This window comes from Drosophila santomea, chromosome 2L (genome assembly GCF_016746245.2).
Source record: "Drosophila santomea strain STO CAGO 1482 chromosome 2L, Prin_Dsan_1.1, whole genome shotgun sequence".
NCBI classification, from domain to species: domain Eukaryota; kingdom Metazoa; phylum Arthropoda; class Insecta; order Diptera; family Drosophilidae; genus Drosophila; species Drosophila santomea.
In genome coordinates this window covers 3375707-3391268 of record NC_053016.2, presented here as the reverse complement: position 1 = coordinate 3391268, position 15562 = coordinate 3375707, and the positions used below count along the sequence as shown (strand labels likewise).

Here is a 15562-nt window from a genome sequence, read left to right as displayed (position 1 = left end):
TTTGAGAAAATTGTTTCATTAAAAGCAAAGAAACCTGAGCTATGCTAATGCTAGGGAAGTTTTTAAATTATATTTACAGAACATATGAACTCTCCAAGAAAAATTTGAACAAGTGTTTTGTTTTCGGTGCAAGATGAATGAGCCCGAAAACAAAAAGCCGTTGTTCTGGATGAAATGCTGGTATAATTACTTTATATTTATATTGCTTTTTTATATTACTTTATTATTATCATATATTTAATTTGCATTAACGTTAAATTGTTTTCCATTGCTAACTTTTAGTCATTTCAAGTCGGTTGAAAGGTGCAAGTGTTACTCCTGCTGCAAATACAAAATTAAAATGAAACTTCCCTCAATTGCTTGCTTAATTTTTGCATTACTTGGTTGTGTTTCAGCTTTGAAGAACCGTGAGTATTCCATATTTATCCATAATAAATCAATTAACTCCTATTACCTTATTGTTATTTAGCTGTTTGTGGTGTAAAATATCGAGGTGTAGGTCTATGCAAAATGTTAATCACGAAAATAGTTTACATACCCAGTGAAAACAAATGCAAAACTGTGCACATTGGTGGATGTTCGGCCGAAGGAACTTTCTTCAAAAGCATTAAGGAATGTGAAGCGAAATGCAAGGAATAATAAAATAATAATAAAATAAAAGAGCCTTTCAAGAATGAACAATCGTTTATGTAGTTTTTACAAAAATAAATAATAATGTGTATTTGAGGTATAGTTTCTTTCGAAAAGTTTCTATAATTCTATTAAGCACTGTTACTAAATTCATTTTTATAAATAGTTAACAAGGGTTAAAGTCATAGAGCTAATACCAATCATAATCCAATTAGTTACAGATTTTAAGTTAATACAGACACAATACAAACAATGTTTGTTCATTTAGATGATAACATTTTCGTTAAGGAACACTTCTTAAATGGATAGATTTGTAAGGTTTTACCTAATTGTTTCCATAATTGGCTGTGTTGCAGCTTTAAAAGATCGTGAGTATATAAGAAAGTATTTCAAGTTTAAAATTGGCCTATACTTATCTAAAATAATTGCATTTTTAGCCAGCTGTGCTTTTGAGCTGTTTGGCCAAGGTGCTTGCAACACTTTGATAACTCGAATTGGCTATTCACGTTGGGAAAACATGTGTACTTCAAAGCGCTTTATTGCATGCGACACCGATGGAACATCCTTTGAGAGCATCAAGGAATGCGAGGATAAATGCAAAGAGTAGTATTATGGCAACAAAATAAAATAAAAACATTATAAAGAATGCCAATAGGTCACAGCGAATTGGCTTGTTCTGTCACCGATTAAAGTTTTAAAGTGACTCCCTGTTATTGTTTTCCTGCAATCAGCGAAAAGAGATTTAAAGAGTTTCCAAAACTTTTCCTATTTGCCAGCAAGTCTGTTGGCTTTCCGCCCACCGCTCCATACACCCCTTTTCGCGATTTATGTATTCATATTTCGTTTTTTAGAAAACTTATGCCCAGGGCAAAACTAAAGCCATGAAAGCATAATGACAACCCCGACGACAAGTGCGCGTAATGGCTGCAAAAGAACAAAGTTGAGGAGTGGAAGAACTGGCAGCAGGACGATACGAAGGACGAAGGACGAAACTGGGGGAAATAAAACTTGGTAGACAATTAGCAACGGGGTGCCAAAGTGCAATTCGCGCCATCCAGTTGTGCTAGGTAATTATATTAAAATATATTCCTCAATAATACTTCAATTATATATATTTTTACATATCATTTAAATTTACCGTGCGCTTTTGTTGAATTTTATCTTGAGTTTACAAATATTCGAATTTATAGAGATTTTTTCTTGTGCACCCGTTCGAAATGGTGGCATCAACAACATTAATTAGATTGAAATGCCTACAAATCATTTTGGAACGGCACCCGAGTGGCAGCATCCGGTTTTGGGGGCAAGAAGCTCGGTAAGCTCACACATTATTCACACGCCTGGAAACGCGCACAATTTCCCGCCATTTCCCCAAATGCAAATTGCGCACAAGGCAAACAACGCGGGAAAAACAAGAACCAGCGGAATAAAAATCGGTACAAGCCCTCAAGCAATTTAAAGCAGTGCCGAGCAGGGATAAAGCCATCGAAATCAGTCCGAAAATATAACAACAAAAAAAAGGACGAGGTCCGTCCCGAAACAATTACAAAACTATAAGCCTCCAAAGGATTGGCGCCGCAAATAAACAAAAAATGCAAAACCAAAGGGCAGGGGAATCCCCCAGAGATGCCCTCACAAATTGCACGTTATCAGCTGTGGGATCGACTTTGGTGTTTCCCTGAAATAAGCGCGTCTTAATTGGGTTCTCACACCCAGGAAGTCACATATTCCTCTGAATTTGGCCAGCCAAATCTCTGGCCAGCATAATTAAAGAGTGCCATGAGTAATGGCCCTTGGCGAGGAAGCGAACTCACAAAGCTCGTGGTAATTACAAAATAAGTCCTTTCCCGTGTGGGAGCAATGAGAGGACTTACAGGACTTGCAGGACTCCCAAGGTCCAGCCAAGTCGAGTGGTCAGTGCTAGAAGCCCCAAAATAACTAAAATCGCAAAAGAAGAAATAGCTTAGGTGGTGAGAAAAATCTTTAAAATTTCCCGAAGGTATGCTACAGTATTTATCAAGCACTTGAACTTTACAGATTGCTTTAAGTTTTAAACACTATAAAAACCAGAGAGATCGCTGTAGTGGAGTTCCCCGACTATTGGATACCCGTTACTCAGCAAGCATTCAACATTCTTTTTAGCCTATTCACAGAAATTCACAAACAAAATTAAAAATTGACAAGCAAACGGAGAGACAGACGGACGGACATGGCCAAATTCACTCGTCTATTGATCCTGATCTAGAATATATATATTCTGCCTGTTACATACTTCTCAACGAATCTAGTATACCCTTTCACTCTATGAGTAGGGGGTATAAAAATGGCAAAGACATTTTGCAGGCCGCAATTAAGGCGAACAATTACTCACAGCTTGCTAGCAGGCGAAGCGTTTTCCGTAAGGAAAACAGAAGGAAAATAATGCGCCCTCCGCGATTTTCCCCCACTGCACGACACATTCGATAAATAAAAAGGGGAATTTCGCTTTCAGCTCAACACTTTGCGCAGAAACACTTGCACTCCTTTTCGTAAAGGACAAGGCTGAGCTGAGGCCTCCTTTCGGCGAAAGCCACGCTTACGGCCCTTTGTTTTTTGGCCCTTTTTGCTAAGGCGCGCCGCAAAATGGCTTAATCATGGCTCGTAAATCTTTGATGTTTCATTTGTGCCAAAACGCTAAGCGATTTTTAAAACGCCCGACGGCTGACTAGGGCCATAAATTATGGAATCAGAATGCGGCTATTTGTGTTTGTTACATTACATCAACGCTACAGCATTCGCATTAAGCTCGGGAAAAGTCCATCTAAAAACCTCTGCAGTTCCCCAATCGAATTCGATTCAATTTGGCCCAAAACAAAAAAAAAAGGAAAATGCACAAGTTTCACTTGATTTCATCGCCCCTTTGGCAAAGGCCAAAAAAGCGCAAGGCAAGCCGAGCCAAAAGGAAAGCATATCGGAGTGGAAAATGCTGCATAGAGCAGCAAATATCTAGAATAAATTGAATATAAATACGAAATCAAATCGAATTCTATTCGACTTGCAGCACTCACTCGCCTTCTTCGCCCCGTGATTCCCCACAGTTGATTGAAAAGGATTATGGCAAGTGGTTTTTCCCCAACTTCATCCACTACGCCGGAGTTGCTGACTTGTTGTAATTTCGATCTTTAGTAATTGGCCCTGCGGGGAAAACTGGGAAAGCTGGGAAAACAACATCAGCCAGCTGCCAATTCGCTGGCGAGTGCTTCGCATTTTTGCAGCGGTCTCTGTTTCAGCGGCAGGAGCACTTCAAGTGCATTCCAATTAAGTGCGCTGGGCAACAGTAAAAGCTTTCTATCGCCACTAATTTTCCCGCTTTTCTCGCACTTTTCCCGCCAATCCGCAAGTGTCGCTATAGCGCTTTTCCTGCTTTTGGCTAGGCGCACCAATGGAAGTGTGGTCAGCTTAATTACGACTCCTATAATCGGTTTACTAAGCCAACAGCACTGGTTGTAATGGGATTACAATTGGGCAGCAGGATTTGCCAGTGGGAAAGTGTGGTAAGTATATTTATACAACCTTTAAAGTGTCTGTACCAGCAAATTTATATTAAAAGTTTTATAATGCTAAGTATACGACTTGTGGGACATGATCCTTATATTACTTAAATATCCACTCTTTAAAGCCACCTCCTAAAAGTCATGCAGATGTGGTTCTTATCACAACCACGGCTCCAAAACGTTTGACCTCCAGCGAGTGAAGTCCTTTTTTGCCTGTCCGAAAATGGTTGGCCTGGTTCGTCCTTTGCAGCCTCGACCGACTGTCAAACGCACTTGGAGGTCGGCTTGGAAAGCCGCCAGTTGTTTGGTTTTTCCAACAGAGCCGTAAAGTTACGCAATCGGAGAAAACTCCGGGCACAAAGTTACAATTGCAGGCGGCGACTGTGCGGATGTGGATGCAGTGGACCGAAGTTGGCCAACTCTTTGACTGATTAGATGGCCATCGAGGGGACAGTTTAAACTTTAAACTTGTCCCCGTCGCAAAAACAATGAAAAATGCATGCAAGTGCACTTTGATTTGTTGCTCTGCGAAGCGAACTATTTCGTAAAAATCGCCAATAAAGTTGAGAGCGGAAATGTGGTTACTCGTGTCATTTTTCTTTTTACCTGCAAAACCAGCGGAATATTTGAAAAATTCGACTTTTTTCGTTTCAAGAATGCCAATAAAGTTTACGTGGGAAAATAGTTTGGATCGTTTTTATAAACTAATTTAAAGAGGGGAGGGAATTTAGTTGATGTGATGCCTAAGCTTACTTTTAGATACCTTACGGGCAGAGTTGTACACATCTTGGATGCAGAATACTTCACTTTTTAGTAACCATCCAAAAAATAAGTAGAACAACAATGCAAACAATTTATGCCCACACGTAAAGGTGTATGTAAAAACGTAAGGCAGTAAAAGCCAGTCAGTAGTAAAAAGTAGTTTATTTAAGTAGCAAAGCGCGAAAAATGTGTTTTTTTTTACGAAGAGAGGTCGTAAATGATCCAGTATTCAAGCACCGTGTATTTGCATGTGTGTGAGTGTGTCAGCCTTTCACTGCTGTTTGCTTATTTAAGTCGTTTGCAATTTCTGCACTTTTCTTTGCACAGTCGACGCATAAAAAATAACACACAAATGCAGCAGCACACACAGTGAGAAATTTTGTTAAATACAGTAAGAAACTTTAAGGATATATTAAATTATGTACTTGATGTATGTGTACTTTACTACTGTTGTAATTTAAATGGCATTTAACTTCTATTGCTTACTTTTCCCTCAGTGTATGAGAGCTCTGTGTTTGTTCATATGAATTCCCTTTATAACTGAGTAACTTCGCTGGCAACTTTCGCAATTAAAAACTCACACACACACGCAGACATATGGTAAATTGTACTATTTAATTTGGTTACAACAAGATGGCTGGCGAGCCTTTAACGGCTTTAACTGACAGTTCGGATCAAGATGGCTGCCGTAGCTCTTCCTTCTTTCTTCACAGGCACTTCCACTTCCGGTGTGTATGTGTGTGTTGTCAATCTGAAAAAGGAAAGTGGGCGGGGAAAGCGGACGGAAGCACGAGGAGGTTGGCCCCTGGCGAATTGTGCCCACTAAAATGCTATTTTTCACTCTATTCGAGCGGAAGTTGAGCGACAGCCGCACGCCCAAAAAGCGGCGACTGCAGCAGCATCAAGCAGCTCAGCAGAAAGGGGGAAAGGGGAGAGGGGGGGTAAAGTGGGTGAAAGTGGGGAGGTAGTGAAGAAAGTGTAGGGAAAGGAGCACCCACTGCGGAACCAAAGGCAACCGGATGTTTAGCATGCACTCGGATAAAAGCTGGTCACAAATATCACGTATACGCCGAGTGCGCACCGCATCAATTTACTCAACTTTGTTGTGTATTTGAGTGTGAAACTTATAATAAAAAATAAAAAATGTAAGATATTTCACTGCAACGAACCACATTCCCAAGCTTAAGATTAAGCTAATACCTATTTATTTTTGGACAAGAAGAGCATTTTCCCCAGTATAGCAATGCACACCCACAACATCGCTGAAAACAAGGACTACACACACACTCAAGTTGTTGAGACAAGAGAAAGGATCAGAAAAATTGGGAGCCAGGACGAAGAAAGGAAGTCCAAACGCCGTCGAGGCGACAACAATTGTGCATTTGAATGCCGCTCTGGGACTCAGCACATTTCGCTGTGGGCTTCTGCCAGGCATCCGAAAAAGTTCGAAAACATAACCTATGCCAAAACGGGGGAAAAAAAAACGTAAGAAAGCAGATGCACACATAAAAATGTCAACACATTCAGATCCGCTCAAGGGACTGCAGTGGTTTTTGAATTTTTAGAGTTCGCTGCTGCCAAAAATGGTGGAAAATGTGGCCTTAAATCGAGAATATTTGACAACAATTGAATCTTTTTGGGCGGATTTCATTTAAGCAAATGCGTGAACTCCATAAATAATAAATTAAAAGGTAAGATGACTGCGCCCACTTTAATTGCTCTTGCCCACAAGTGTTGCCACGTCGAATAACCTTTGCCTACATCGTTCGGCTCGTTTCAGGACACTTTGTGGCCTAATTAATAGGGAAGGCACCTGACCAGGTCCTTGGGACGAGGTCCTCAGGACATGCACGTAAAGCACATAAACAAATTGCAAAAGTTATTAAAAACAAACACTATGGAGGTGGAACAAAAGCAAAAACTACGCACACGCGCACTTTTTATGGCCCACCATTCGGATGGGAATAAAACGAAGGACGAAGGAGGCAGGACTTAGCAGCATATCGCCCCCCCCATTTTGGCCAGCGGCCAAAACACACATCAATGGGATGTAATCTCCTGAAGCCATGGGAGCAATGGGGATACTGAAAAGGTTAAGCGGAAGTGTGTTTGGAAATATCATTTAAGGAGAGGCAACATATTTATAGGAACTATGAACAGCCACACAAAATAGAGTGAAAATATTTATGCAAGCATATATTTTAAACATTCGGAACTGAACTGATTTCAAATTGGGAAACTCAACTCCACTCTGGATGCATTTACGAGCAACTGACGATTCCCCAAATAGAAAGGCTGCCTCAGTAAGGAACAGCATCCCAAATGAAAAGCCCCAAGGTGGAAGAAGCAGCTGCAGTTTGCAGCACACATTTCAGATGCGTTCGCATCCGCTGCTCCTGAATTTCCCACAGCAATGGCGCCCAGCAACCCACCAACCCCCCTGAACCTAATGCCTGAAGGCTGCCAAGTCATGTTTGCATGACGAAGTTTTCCTCAAACCATTTGGGCTAATATTTTAAGTTGGAGCGAAGCTGGCAGTGATTTGTAACCTTTGATGATGCGGCGGGTTAAGCGAACAGCGGGGTATCCAGGGGTTAAGGCAACCAGGCAGCGAGGCAGCCAGGGAGCCGCCGTTGGTAGTCGGAAATTAGCGCTAATCTATGTAATTCCAAGAGTATTAAGGATGGCTCCCAAGTGGCTAAAAATGGGGAAAGAGCCGGAATAATTGTTAAAGTGCCTGAGCTGCCAATTCCAGTCGCTTAAAGCTACTCAATCCTTGCTCGACCTCCAGTTCATTTATGAAAACGCCTGCTCCCTATTTCTCTAAAAAATCTTTAAGAAGTGAAAAACATTATCTTTAAGAAGTGAAAAACATTATCTTTAAGAAGTGAAAAACATTAAATAATAAGTAATATACTTTCCTTTTAATGTCCTACTATTTGCCATTATACAATTGAACCCTAGTCGAAATTAGTAGTTCCATTGTTAATGAAATCCGAGCAGCAGTATGAACATAACTCGGATATCTGTTTTCCAATCGCTTTATGTTGCTTTCCTTCGATGAAAAACTGAAAGAGGCATATTGTATGCTGCCAACCCTGTTTAACCATTTTCCTGCCGATTGTCCTCCTGCACAAGGGCCACACAGCAGAGTCCTAACTCCTGATCCCAATCCCATCTCCTGCTGGTCACTTCTGCACCAACAATGCGTTTGGCCCAGGGACGTTTAACTCTTTGGTTATCCATTTTAAAAGAAGGGGTATCTGGAATCGGAAAGGGTATGATGAACTAGAAAATATGAGGGCTTATGATAAATATAAATCATAAAACAACTCTCTAGCTAAATGGTTCTTTAAAAATATGGTTTAATATTATCCATCCAATCGTCTATGTTTTTTCGGCCCTTCCAAGCCTCTAGCAAAAACAAGCAAACCCAAGAAGCTGGGGTAGCAACCAAAACTTGTTGGTATTCATTATTTGGGCCTGTGTGCCTGTGTTCAGGAGCCAGTCCTTGTCAGGAATAAAGGATGCTGGGTGGGGCTGCCTGGGTGTTTTGTGGCGTCATCTGGTTAAACACACAACTGGTGAATGGAGTCGCAAGAACCGAGGGAAAACATTGTGCAACCCGAAGAGCCAGAAACAGAGAGCCCTAAAAGCCACTCGCATATTTTCACCCAAGTTAATTTGGGAGTGGGGAAATCTTGGGACTGCCGGACGTGATGGAAAACCCGGAAAGTTGGCTGGACTCTGGTCAATGTCGCACACAAAGTTGCCAAGTTGAACTCCGCCCCAGCCGGTCGACTTTTGGCCAAGAAAAACACGAAAGTTGATCAAGAACTAAGTTTACCTCGATGAGGTGCTGCAACAAACAATTTCTTGCCACCCCAAAGGACACTTGAAAAAAGGGTTCAACTCATTTACTAACCTATTTCAAAATGCTTAAATGTGATTAAACAAATAAGATCAGAATAAAATATAGTATTCTATATTATCTTAAGTTTCTTACTTAGCTCAAATGTATGAATAAATGTAGATTATTCCCAGTGCCTTTGACCACAATAATCCTATAGACAATAACTAATTTTCACCCGGCACACGTCAAAGTTGCTCCATCAGCGTTTTTAGTTTCCTAGCGAGCGGCTCCAAGTTTTTGCGACAACTTTGTGCCTGCTCCGCATTGTTGGCTGCAGTTTGAGAGCCACTTTGCCGACTCCTTTTGCTCCTGTGAGGCTTCTTTTTCCATCTATTGCTTCGCCTCTCGACTTCCGAGAGCAAAGCTCGAACTTTCGCAAATTCCTTGTAAGAAGTCGAGATGGGCATGGTCTTTTACGTAATTAGTTGGGGCAAGTTGAGCAAATTAAGCTGAGGAAAGAAGCATAAGGATATTGGCGGCACAGGAGGATATCACCTGAACAAAGAATTGATTTAATTAAATAGCAGATTCAATTCTACACACTATTGCTGGAAAGTGACTTCCACACTACATACTACCTAATTAATTACGGAATTCACAGAATCTCACATGTAAATGCTGCTGTCAAAGTTCAGAAGCACCGAAATCTCGGTCGGGAGCATTGTCAATCCCGCTGCCGGCCACATTTGCCAGTTGGCCAAGTTGAAAGGTCCTCGCAGCCACACGCCCACTCCATCACAGACATCATAGCTATCCACATCGCCGCCCTTCAATCATGTTTTGGAGCTTGTTCGAACGCCTGCCAACAGCTCGCCCGCAAAATTCATTCAATTTGCAAAAACACAAAACCGACACCGAACCGATACTGAAACTGAACCCAGAACGCACTGATTTTTGAAAATAGGAATGTGGGCGGGTGGGCGTGGGCAGGGTCAAATTGATGAACATGACCGAAGTTGGTCGCTCGTTGCTACATTTTGTGCCGAAACAATGGAGAAAAGCACACACATTTTCATGTTTTTCGAAAGTCCTCAATCAAAATGCGTCGGCAAAGTTTTAATGCATGCGCTGCCTACCTCCCGATGTTTCTCTAAATATACGAAGAAAATGAAAAAAAAAAAACAAGGGAAAAAAAAACTATGCCGGATGAAGTTTTTAAGTGACGAAATGAGGGGGCGTGGCAAGCTGGCGCCTGCCACACGGCTTGATAAATGATGTGTCGAAAATAAATGATTATGCTTTCAGGGGGAATCCCCGCAAAAGTTTTTTCTGGTTTTACATTTTGCCACTTTACTGCTTTCCTGCTTTTCGCCTTTTGCTAAAATTTCGTCCTGTTTTAAGCTGTTTTCTCCGCAGAAGTTGATGTACTATAAGTTCATCTATTTGCATGCCTCATTTGCCATATTGATTTTGTTTATTTTTTCTCTTTGGTTTTGCTTCGCTTTTCACTTTTGTACTTTTTTCCGTGTAAAGGGGGGCAGAACATTTGTTACCATTAAAAGCGGCTTAAGATTTACATTTTTATTTTGGTAATTTGGGGATGAAAAGTTAGGATTAAATGATGTGAAATCCATTTGCCGAGAAAGTGCTCCACGAAGCCATTTTAAGATGAAACTTTAACACGCAGGAAAACAAATTACGATTGTACTTGTGTGTAAACAGTTTTTACTGGACCATTGGCCAACGCTATTAATAAGAATTTTGTAACACAGGTTAGATCATCGCCACTCTCCTCCACTCTGTAGTCTACTCCTTGCTGGGCTTATCCCCCGATCCTTCGGCGGCCGCCACCAGAGAAGCCGACGATGTTGTTGGACGCAGTACCACGCTATTGTCGCTGCTCTCACTGCTCGAGTCGCCCACATTCAGATCGCTGCTGAGAGATTCGGCTGGCGGAGGAGGAGCTGCGGCAACTGGAACGGGTGGCACCAAATTTGTAGTCCCAATGCAGATGCGTTTGGAGGGCGGCGGAGCCACATGACCTAGTCGGGCGTTGGAGAGAGTTGTGCCGGGGGAGACGGGCTCGAATGCCATCAGTTCTCCGAAGTAGACGTGCTGAATCACGGGAAACTTTGAGAGGATCTGTGGGTAACTCATAGTAGTTAGCAAGTATAACTTGGTATTCAATTTAAGCATACAAAATAGTCTTAGTACTGACTTTAGTTTACTTCTTACCTCCTTTTGGTACATTTTAACCAGACCCGCGTTGATCTTAGCCCATGAGGGAACATCTGTGATGCTCCACAGCTGGTTGGAGTGCTCGCCAAAGTGACCAGTCTTGACCTTGCAGATGTAGTCGATGCAACTAATGAACATGAACTGATCCCTGTAATCGGTGATGATCTGCTCGTCCACGAACTTTGAGGGATCAAAGGGGCTCTTAACTGTAAGGGAGCGATTTAGAGAAGAAACCTTAAAAGGATCCCATGCCATTGCTTACCCGCCAGCTGTGCGCTGCCCCAGATGAAGGGCACGAACTGGAAATCGTCTAGGGACCAGACTCCTTGGCTTCCAGCAGGTTCCATGTTGTAGGTGCGCTGCAGCTGCCTGGCGAACTCGAGGTACCGATTGAAGAGTCTCAGTGCAGCACTTACGATGTCCTGTTCCTGCAGGATCTCGGCCTTGAACAGGGAGCACAAGAAAAAGATAAAGGACAGCTCGTGCCCCGTTCCGTAGTCGATCCTGGTGGCATTCCCAAAGGACTCAATGAGATACTGCTCCAGTTCGACTTGGTAGCGCTTCTTGGCGTCTGGCAGCAACTGTCCTAGGAGTTCGGGTAACTGCTCCCGCATTTCCTGCGCCCAATCCCTGTAGGCCTTGTTCCCGAACCGCTGAGGCTGCTCCAGCGGAGGATGTTGCTCCACCAACTTCTCCAGGGCTTCGAAGAGCCGCAGCAGCTTCTTAAGCACTTCCGACTCGAACATCTCGTCTGTGGTTTTAATGCCCTGAATGGCCGAACTGGTGCCATTAATATATCCAATCAAATCGTGGTAGGCGCGGGATCTCTGCCAAATGGCCATGTCGCCCAGATTTTGCACCCTCTTTGCAATTGCCGGCAGTTTGCCTGCAATGTAAGTAGTTAATTATGTTTCGTATCTTTAGAAATTCATGAAGTTCACCTGCTGCTTGATTGACGGCACTCGCCATTATCGTAGTATCGTTATTTAACTTCAATTTAAAGCTATTTTGATCAGGAGTTACGTTTTGTTTGTTATTTTGGGTGCATCTTCTTCATTTTCTACGCGAGCGCAATAGTGACATCACTAAGTATGACCGTTGCCATGAGCCGCCAATGCATAAAGTGGTTCACACTGTGCAGCTGCAGAAAATTAGTATAATTAATCGATTCTGTGTTCATTTTATATGTTGATTATCATATATTTTGAGGCTGATAATGCATTCAGTTCCATTAGGCAGTTCGAAATGAAAGACATTACAATACAATGACATGGTTAATGAGGCTGATGCAAGCAAAGATGCCGTCCAGTGGAAATACACCGACAGAAAGGGACTATTGCATTAGTGCCCATCCCTATTCGATAGATAACAACAAACTCCGCCTACGCCGGCAAAATTCTGCGACACCGCCACGAAAATTCAAGAAACTCAAATAACTTTAGATATATACAAATTAAATTATTAGCTAATCATGTTCGAGACACTGTACAACCTGCCCTTCCACATCCTGGTGCCGCCGAACATCAAGGTCCGCAAGTTTAGCATTCCAATGCCCTCACCGATGTCCGTTTTCAGTGTGATTTTGTTTTCCTATTTTCTGGTGACAGGCGGTGAGTCTTACACTTGCTTTCTTCTAATAAATAGTTAAAAAGAGTGCATTTTCTCCCCGCAGGTATTATTTACGATGTGATTGTGGAGCCGCCAAGTCTTGGAGCCACCGTGGACGAGCACGGACACTCGCGACCCGTGGCCTTTATGCCCTACCGCGTTAATGGGCAGTACATCATGGAGGGTCTGGCCAGCAGCTTCCTGTTCACCGTCGGCGGTCTGGGATTCATCATCATGGACCAGACCCATGCGCCGGGAAAGACGAACCTCAACCGTCTGCTGCTCACCGCCATGGGATTCATTTTCATCCTGGTCTCCTTCTTCACCACCTGGCTGTTCATGCGCATGAAGCTGCCCAGCTACCTGCAGCCCTAGAATCTCTACTAAAAGCTGCCTGATCAACGCCCTCTTAGTATTCTCTTACAGTCGAATATCTATAAATCGAAACGCATTCAGTTCATTTACTATAAAATGTCACTATTCCAATGCTGTCGCATAAACAATGCATTTGTACAACAAATCAAAATAATGATTCAAGTTAAGCATTATTTTTTGGCTCGCGGTTCGCCGCACTGAGAATGTGGAACTGAGGAAACCAAACATTTTGGCGTCCCATGGCTCTCAGTTTGCGTCGTGCTGTTGGATCGTTCAGTACGCTAGTTCGTCGGCAGCGTGAAGAAACCATTTCCGTCGCCTATATAATTTTAGAATCTATTTTTACCTATAACTAAAAAGAACACGCATGTGTATAGGTGGGCCCTAAGCTGATATTGGCCAAATAGTTACCAAGAAACGTTAGCAGTACTCCAAGGAAGCAGGATATCAATCAGCATTGTGCCTCTTACCAAGTGATGTAACCAGAAGCAACACAACACAAATCCTCTCCTGCGCTCACCACCCAGCGGCTTCTGCGTCGTATTCTGTTTACTTCTGGGCCAAAACCAAAACAGAGACATGTCTAAAAAGTGCACTGTGCGCTCGCTGAGCGACAGCGCTTTGGCGGAGCTGGCCAATCTCTTGGTGTCCACCATCAGCTACGCGCAGTATGCCCCGGACGTGCAGCTGGACATCAACATCGTGATGGTGGAGCTGAACGAGTATCTGGACCAGTTGGGCGCCACGCCCAACATATACCAGGACTTGCTCAGGGTGATCCTCAGCTCGGATTATCTGGAGGCCAACATGCGGTTCACCTGTCTGCAGATGCTGCTCAACTGCGGCGTTACTTTCCTGATGACCGAGGTGTTTCCCTTCAGCTACTACGAGAAGATCCTGCAGGTAATGAGAGAAATCTATTGATGGCAGCCTACGTTGAATGAAACTCCACTCTCCAGGTGATTGCTGCCCAAGGGGCGGGACTGAGGGTGCTAAATATCAAGGGAATTTGGGTCAAGGAGGAGCACATGCACTACATGTACGACATAGTCAGGAAGTGCAAGCAGCTGGTCAAGTTGTATGTGCCCTACATCGCCAACGATCGGCTGCTGGAGGAGATCGGGCTGTGCTGCAGCCGACTGCAGATCCTGGACATTTCCGGCGAGACTGACATCACAGAGATCGGCATCGATCTGTTGGCCAAGGGCGTGTGCTCACAATCACTGACCGTTGTGGATGTGGGAATGCCGGGCGAGGAGAACATCTGCTACTCGGACATTGCCCTGATCCTGGAGCACTGTCCCCAGGTGGAGACGCTCTCCACGTACTCCTTTGTCGGCGCCTCCCTGAAGTTTATCCACGACAATATCGACGATCGCTTCAAGTGCCGGCTGAAGTACATCCACGATACGGGCACGGATGAAGCCACCTTGCAGGTGATCATGCAGACTTGTCCCAGGTTGGAAACCCTCTACTTGGACTCGCCCAAGACGGGCAGCCTGCGGGCTCTTCATACGCGTAATTTGCGCAAATTGAAGATCTACAAATTTGTGGTGGCCGAGTTACTGCCACTGCTGGAGCGTCCCATTGGCAGAAACCTGCGGCATCTCACCATGATCAAGGGCCTGGGCAACCTCGAGCTGGGCAAGCTGGCTCGCCTGTGTCCCTCGCTCATCGATCTCGACTGCTACATGATCGACAGTCTGTCCTACGGAGCCGGACACGCCAAGTTCCAGCAACTGGAGGGTCTGGAGATCCTGAGCAGCACCATTCTGACCAGCTCCTTGAAGGCCTTCCTCTGCAACTCCACCGATCTGAAGAGACTGGCCGTGGACACGGTGGAGTTTACTGATGAGGATATTATGAGGTAATCATATAAGGCACACACATTTCTTCCTGCAGTAGTCAATCATATATATATTTCAGCATCTTTATGCAGCATGACTTCAAGGTTTTGGAGGACGTGTGGTTCACTCTGGCGCCAGAGCTAACAGTGCAGTCTGTGGAGGTAGATGGCTGGCCCTAAATCATTTCAATACTTAGCTAATCTGCTCTATTTGCAGATATTAATGGACAGTTGCCCGGAGCTGCAGTCCGTGGGTCAATTGAACGGCTGGTCCTTGACGCCCGATGATTTGGCGCTGATTCGTGGACTCCTCAAGAGCGGCAATTCGAGCATTGTACTGACACCAAACGGTTTTCTAGCTTGAGTATTATTAAGAGTTTTTTTTTCATTAGCTTTACTTATTTACATTTGCGTTTTACTCGTAACTTTACTAATATGGCATTCGTTTCTCTTTGCAGCGCCTTCAATAGGCCTCGCGTTGTCTCTTTCCCGCCAGGTGGAGCAAACTTTGTTGTGAGCCAATCAAGTGTTGTGTATTTTAATCTGCATGTGATATTATTAAAATAAAGTTGCTTAAAAATAAACTTTTTCCATTTCCCAAAGGAAGCTTCCAAGTTTGAAAGTACCGCCAAAGTTTTGGCCTGTCAATATTTAAACATATACGTAATTAAATATTAAAAGGCCACACTACACAAAATGCAAAGTGTACGTTGGTAT

At 43.5% G+C, this 15562-nt stretch overlaps 5 protein-coding genes and 1 long non-coding RNA gene across 7 annotated transcripts; 4 read left to right on the top strand and 2 right to left on the bottom strand.

The window, feature by feature from the left end:
* Positions 1-264: 264 nt before the first annotated feature.
* On the bottom strand, positions 265-642 carry LOC120458180. Its single transcript, XR_005617167.1, has 3 exons — positions 539-642; positions 381-469; positions 265-321 (listed from the first exon to the last, which is right to left on the bottom strand). It is a non-coding gene; the product is annotated as an uncharacterized LOC120458180 (long non-coding RNA).
* Positions 298-643, top strand: LOC120458179 (trypsin inhibitor). The gene is made up of 2 exons (XM_039645743.1): positions 298-407; positions 470-643. Exons 1-2 carry the CDS (start codon positions 341-343, stop codon positions 637-639), a joined length of 237 nt encoding a protein of 78 aa, XP_039501677.1. The 5' UTR covers positions 298-340; the 3' UTR covers positions 640-643.
* A 230-nt stretch (positions 644-873) lies between these two features.
* Positions 874-1333, top strand: LOC120457033. The gene is made up of 2 exons (XM_039644200.1): positions 874-998; positions 1068-1333. The coding sequence occupies exons 1-2, from the start codon at positions 932-934 to the stop codon at positions 1235-1237; spliced, it is 237 nt and encodes a 78-aa protein (XP_039500134.1). The 5' UTR covers positions 874-931; the 3' UTR covers positions 1238-1333.
* Positions 1334-10480: 9147 nt separating this feature from the next.
* On the bottom strand, positions 10481-12116 carry LOC120453464 (serine/threonine-protein phosphatase 2A activator). Its single transcript, XM_039638185.1, has 4 exons — positions 11958-12116; positions 11279-11902; positions 11014-11222; positions 10481-10920 (listed from the first exon to the last, which is right to left on the bottom strand). Exons 1-4 carry the CDS (start codon positions 11983-11985, stop codon positions 10585-10587), a joined length of 1197 nt encoding a protein of 398 aa, XP_039494119.1. The 5' UTR covers positions 11986-12116; the 3' UTR covers positions 10481-10584.
* A 252-nt stretch (positions 12117-12368) lies between these two features.
* On the top strand, positions 12369-13161 carry LOC120453467 (putative oligosaccharyltransferase complex subunit CG9662). The gene is made up of 2 exons (XM_039638199.2): positions 12369-12626; positions 12689-13161. The coding sequence occupies exons 1-2, from the start codon at positions 12488-12490 to the stop codon at positions 12997-12999; spliced, it is 450 nt and encodes a 149-aa protein (XP_039494133.1). The 5' UTR covers positions 12369-12487; the 3' UTR covers positions 13000-13161.
* Positions 13162-13257: 96 nt separating this feature from the next.
* On the top strand, positions 13258-15427 carry LOC120453449. 2 transcript variants are annotated; one of them, XM_039638165.2, is made up of 5 exons: positions 13258-13902; positions 13959-14866; positions 14926-15007; positions 15063-15209; positions 15304-15427. In XM_039638165.2, exons 1-4 carry the CDS (start codon positions 13579-13581, stop codon positions 15207-15209), a joined length of 1461 nt encoding a protein of 486 aa, XP_039494099.1. In that variant the 5' UTR covers positions 13258-13578; the 3' UTR covers positions 15304-15427. The 2 variants fall into 2 exon arrangements, with proteins under 2 accessions (XP_039494099.1, XP_039494107.1); XM_039638173.2 differs by having other exon boundaries at positions 13259-13902; positions 15063-15179.
* Positions 15428-15562: the final 135 nt, after the last annotated feature.